This window comes from Pinus tabuliformis, chromosome J (assembly GCF_031772625.1).
Source record: "Pinus tabuliformis cultivar Carrire ecotype Pingquan chromosome J, CPIR1, whole genome shotgun sequence".
Taxonomy (NCBI): Eukaryota; Viridiplantae; Streptophyta; class Pinopsida; order Pinales; family Pinaceae; genus Pinus; species Pinus tabuliformis.
Window position 1 is genome coordinate 1,446,896,451 of NC_142295.1, and position 5,929 is coordinate 1,446,902,379.

Consider the following 5,929-nt stretch of genomic DNA (forward strand, 5'->3'; position numbering starts at 1 on the left):
TATTTTGACTTCTCGCAAGTTTATGTCCAGTGATGTAGGCTATCAAGTCCAGTCCTGGGGTAAATCTGTATATAGGCTATCAAGTCCTGTCCTTGGCTAAAACGGTATCCTCGGCTAGATCTGGCAGAGTTATTTTACACCTTCATATAATGTAAAAAAACTTAAACTTAATAGTAAATATTAGAATAAAAAATTCGAGTTTTTTTTTATCTTAATCAGTATCTTGTCAAGATTATATGGATGATATTCAAGTTAACTTCTAGGATAGTGTAAGACTTATTCTTTGCAAGGCCTAAACATATGTTTATTTATGTATGCACATATAAGGGGATCATACAGATTACATGGATATGTATGCATATATAAAGGATCATAAAGATATATAAAGGATCATAAAGATTATATGAATATCCAGTTAATTTCTAAGTTAGTGTAGATTTATGTATTTGCAAGGTAGGTATATATATATATATATATATATATATATATATATATATATATATATATATATATATATATAATTGATTCATGAGGAAGTATTTATTTTTTAGTTTTATATTTTTTAAATTTTATCTTAATATATTCATATGTTATTTATAAAAAAATGAGTTTTAATGAAGATTAAAATATTTAACTTTTATTTAAAAAATATAAAAATAAAATTTAAAATCAATATATCATTTAATATTAATAATATCTTATTTTATTCCCCCGATCGGGGTGACGGAGTGGGTAATCAAAAGTAATGGCGATGTTAGAAGCCAGGAGGCGAAAGGACTACCTACCACAGCCCGCATGATTATATCACAGGACGTGGAGGAGTACTGCCTGCCAAGAGTGATGTCAGAAGGGAGAAGTGGTGTTAGGAATGTTGGGAAGAGGAGAGGTGGTAAGGACGACGGTGGAAGGAGGATGGGATGGCAGGTAGGTAAGACAGAGTATGAAAGCGGACGTAAGGAAAGGAGGATGGTTAGATTGCAAGGGAGAAGGAGAAGGAGAGTGGAGGACAAGCCAAACGCGCATCCAGCAAGCAGGAAGAGTAACCTCGGGTATGTTTACTGTCTTTTTTCTATAATTTGCAAAGGAAAATTCAGTATGTTGGGAGGGGAAAGGAACTCGGGCCAGGATGGGAAGGAGAGACCTCGTAGAGAGGTTATGTTGCACAGACAGAGCAAAAGTAGCGAGAGAGAGTGGCCCGGTAGCTTTGCTTCGAGGCTAGAAAGGCTGGAGGGCATAGCAGACCATAGGGAGTGGCGCATTTTACTCAGGGCTAAGGATAGAGAGGCCAGATAGGATTGTAACCAGATAGCAGGAAGGTCTGAGAGTCCAGAAAATTTCCTCAGAAAGAAATTCTGGATTGATAGGGGGAGTTTGGGCAACAGAGAAGAGCGAGTAAGGGAGGGGAAGTTAGGAAGGAAGCTAAGAAAGGAAGGGGTGACCCACAGAGGAGGTAGTGCTGAGAGGAGAGGGAGTTGTGTCAGCAAGCAGGGCAGGGAGGGAGAGGAGAATCCTAGTGGGAAGCGCCCCTCGTTCACTATACTGGGGCTGCATAGGGAGTGGGTTAGCCTGAGGGAACCCAAGGGGAAAGGCCATGAAAAAGGGGGAGAGACAGTAACTAGGGGTCCAAATGAGAGGCAGGAAGAGGGGAGCAGGGAGAAGATGCAGACCATCCCTGGCTCACCTGATTGCCTAGGATCAGCGGAGAGTAGACAGAGGGGAGATAGTTCCAGCAAACAGCAACCCCATGAAACAACTGGAATTTGGATGGGTAATGGCTTTTTTATCCTGACTTTGAAGTGTGACCATTGTGAATAGGCAACAGATATCGGAGACATGGCATGGCCAACCAGAGGAAGAGGTTGCAAAAGATGGGGAAATAATGGTCCTCGATCTCAAGATATGGGAACCTCGGAGAAAAAGACAGGAAGACGACCCCTAGATGAAACTGTAAGGGAAGCAACCAAAGCTTATAAGCAAGGCACGGATGAAGGGATACGAAAAATTATAGAGGAAATGGAGGAAAGGATTATGGAAGAGGACTCGGAGGAAGAAATGGAGGAATGGAAAGATCTCATTCCTGATCCAGGAAATACCAGAGGGAGGCTCTCCCAATTTAAACAGACCCTACATCTGTACTGGCTCATGAAGAGACTGGTGGGAAAAGCGATGGAACAAGTGTCCATGGGAATGGCTCTGATAATCAGAGACATGCCAGACTATAAAAAAGATCTGCAAACTATCCAGTTCCAGCTTTGTAAGCAGGACATAAGATTAGACCGGATACAGAGACACATTCCATGTATCATTGAAATGACACCAGCGCCTAGAGATTCAGCTGAAGACCCAGCGAACGTAGAGTCAGAACTGGAGGACCCCAAAGAATAGCTCGAGCTCAGTGACCTCAGGTTTCTATTTTTAGTGGATAGCTTTTCTTTTATATGCATGCTTATGGGACCTAATATTAAAGACTAGTTTTAAATAGTTGTGTATATATTGCTTGGGTAGAAACACTGATAACCTACCATTTTTGGATAGCTTATAATATGCATAAGTGGCCAACTAATGGGACCAGCCCGTGACTTATGGTTTAATACCAACAATAATAATTAACACCAAATGATTTAATCAACGATTATGTGATTAGTTTGGTAATCAAGGGTTTGCACTAATATTTTGGGTGTATTGATGGTTCTATTGATTAATCTGTACTTTGAGAGGATAGTTGTCCTGGCCTCAGGTTTCCTTCTCACTCTTGGACTAAACCCTAACCCTTACATTGTTACTCTGGCATTTTCGTTTTTCTTTGTTTTGGTATTGAGAGCTCTGTCCGCTGGTTCTATTGGTGACTGTGAATGTTTCAAGTTAATGCTCGGTTCACGCCCGACTATGGGTTTCTCTGTTCGTAGGTGGTATAACTATACTCAGTACTTGTATTTGCATTCTAGTTAGCTTGGCTGTGTCATTTGGTTGTTGGCTTCATTGTGATGGTTTCTCTGCTCTCTCAATGGTCCGATGCTCTTCTGGTGTCACTGTCTCTCCTTCGTTCTTTACGCATTCTGCTGAGCTTTCTTCAATGGTATTTTCAGTTGTCTGTATGGTTATTTCATCATTTGACTTGTCTGCAGTGTATTGTGAACACAGGTTGCGGCCTCGAAGGACCCTTTCCTCTGCGTTCATTCGGCTCCGACAAGGTAATGACTCTTTCCTTGTTAAATGCTATCTCCTCAGTTTTTCTTATGTGCTAACAATTGCTGCTCCTCGTGAGCAGGGTTTCTTTCATTGGTCACGACCCAACTGTGGGTGCATTCGTCCAACGCTAACAGATGAATTGGTAAGTCCTCTTGGGGTTGCTTCTCCCTCACTGCCAATCATCCATTCTTTTAACCTTCAGTCCAACAATGCTAATGCTTTACTGTGGTCTCTGTGCAGGTTCTTATGGCTTCTAGTCAAACTGCTACTCTGCCCTTCCTCCAAATGGAACCAATAGGGTGGTTCCCTATTGCAACTTTCTTGGTTGAGGGTTTCCTTAGTCGTTTGTTACCTTGGTGTAGTCGATCATTAAACTAGGACCTGGGTCTCTGTTGTATCGTCGTCTAGTTGATGGAAAATTGGCCTTCGGGCCTAGTTGTATTTGATTTTGTTGATTCTTCAATGGACTATAACGGTGTCAGGATTATAACACTAACCCTCGTTCATTGTTACTCCCTCGAAGGAGGGTTTGTTCGGCCTTAGGGTTGCTGGACTTTAGAACTTGTATTTATATAGTTTGTATGTAGGTTTTGATACTGAAATTCTTTTAAAGATGAATGAAAAAGAGATTTCAATGTATAGGGTTACCTTTCTTGCAAATGCATCGCTCTGTGACTGTATTTAATTTATTCTCTGCTACGACTATTGTGTATTATTGTATTTTTGTAGTTTGTTGAAGTGGTTGGAACTGTCTGCGCAGTCTCGCGTTGATATGGTGTGTCTGCCTGTCTTTGATTTTGAAACTATGTCTCTACTTGTCACTTGGTTTTTGGAACTTCGTCTCTATTTATCTGGAAGGATTTCTGGTAAAATATACAATTTGTCTTTACGTTACAGATGATAGTAATTAGATAACAAAAATAACAAGTATTGGACAAATGGATCCAAGAATGAAAATGTCTCTCTTTGTATTACTCGTTTGTACTAGAATGTCGAACCCTTTCCACATTGTGGTACATTTGTTTTTTATTGTTACAATACAGTTATGCAAACTGTTTGTAGTTGTTTCTTCAATTACATAGTTGATAACTATTTTGTTGTTTAAGTTTTACCGTTATTTGGAATACATAGATGATATATATCTTTTTGTTGTTTTTTTTCTAAAATTAAATAGCTATAAAATAAATAAAAGAAAAACAAAACAATAGTGTGGTTGTAACTATCTTCACCTAACTATGTTGTCCCTAAATACCTACTAACTGATAATAAAATAAAACAAGTTCTTAACACTGCTTTAGTCAGCAAACATAAATGAAATCAAATGATGATAAACCTCTCCTCCTTAGCTGAGACCAACACCCTTTCATGGTGCCCTTAGCTAGATGTTACTGCATTAGGCTCCCAGGGTAAGAAAGATTCATGACTCCCGCCCATGAGCTTCTCGACTGAATAGCCTACCTATTGTATTTGTCTGGTGTTAAGCCATGAACTTCCTCAATGGGGCGGTTCTTCCACTTGACCAGATATTGCAGATATTCTTTCTTCTGAGTTCGCTTGGCCACCTGAGTGTCAAGGATCCTCTTGATCTCAAGGGGATGAGCGTAAGGCATTGGTCTCATCGAAGTCTCACTCCCTTCCTGTGTGTCCCGTCTAGGCCGTGCTATACTATCTTCCTTTGGACTGGTAGTATATGGAAACAAGTCTGCCACATTGAATATGGGCGAGATGCCTATTCTTAGTGGCAGCTGTAATTCATAAGCATTGGCTGAAAATTTTTGGAGAATTTTGCAGGGACCAATCTTCTTGTATTTCAGTTTGTTGTATACACCTCCAGGAAAATGTTCCTTACGGAAATGTGCGAGGACTTCATCCCCCACATTAAACTGTACCTCTTTTCGTTTAAAATCTGTCCACTGCTTATACTTTTGACTGTTGTCGTGCAACTTCATTTTTACCTGGTTGTGTAGATCATTCATTGCTTTGGTGAAATCTTCCCCATCAACTCTCTGTCTTTCCTTTTGTCCTAGATCTCGTAATTCATGCACTCCACGAGGATGCATGCCATATAAGGTCTGAAAAGGACTGTAACCCATGTTGCGATTGGGTGAGTCATCATAAGCGAACTTCTCCCGGGAAAGTACATGATCCCACATTCATGAATTCCCCCCGATCAAACTTCATAGCAGGTTCCCCAAGCTCCTATTTACGACCTCTATTTTCCCGTCGGTTTGCGAGTGATAAGCAGAGCTGAAACTTAACTACGTGTCCATCTTCTTCCACAAGGTGCACTAGAAGTGCCCTGTAAACTTCACATCCCTATCAAAAAGAATGGAATTACATAGGTTGTGCATCCTGATGATCTCTGTGAAAAATAAGTGGGCCACGTGAGTGGCATCACTGGTTTTTCTACAAGGGATGAAATGTGCCATCTTTGAAAACCGGCCTACTACTACCATCACCGAATCATAACCCCGTTGCATCCTCGGTAGACACAAGATGAAGTCCAAGCTGACTGAGTCCCACGGTCTACTCAGAATGGGCAATGGTGTGTAGAGTCCCGTATTATGACTGTGTCCTTTCGCCAACTGACACACTTTACATCTGGTCACAAATCTCTGCACATCCCTTCGCATTCTTGGCCAATAATAAAAATGGTTGAGCTATTTTAACATTTTGTCTATGCCAAATGTCCGGCTAGACCTCCACTGTGCTTCTCCCAAATGATATTTTCTCTCATTGA

General features: G+C 40.6%; 1 protein-coding gene across 1 annotated transcript; it reads right to left on the reverse strand.

Moving 5' to 3' along the window:
• Nucleotides 1-4,643: 4,643 nt before the first annotated feature.
• LOC149232812 (uncharacterized) lies at nucleotides 4,644-5,282 on the reverse strand. The gene has a single exon (XM_089382007.1). It carries the CDS (start codon nucleotides 5,280-5,282, stop codon nucleotides 4,644-4,646), a length of 639 nt encoding a protein of 212 aa, XP_089238133.1.
• Nucleotides 5,283-5,929: the final 647 nt, after the last annotated feature.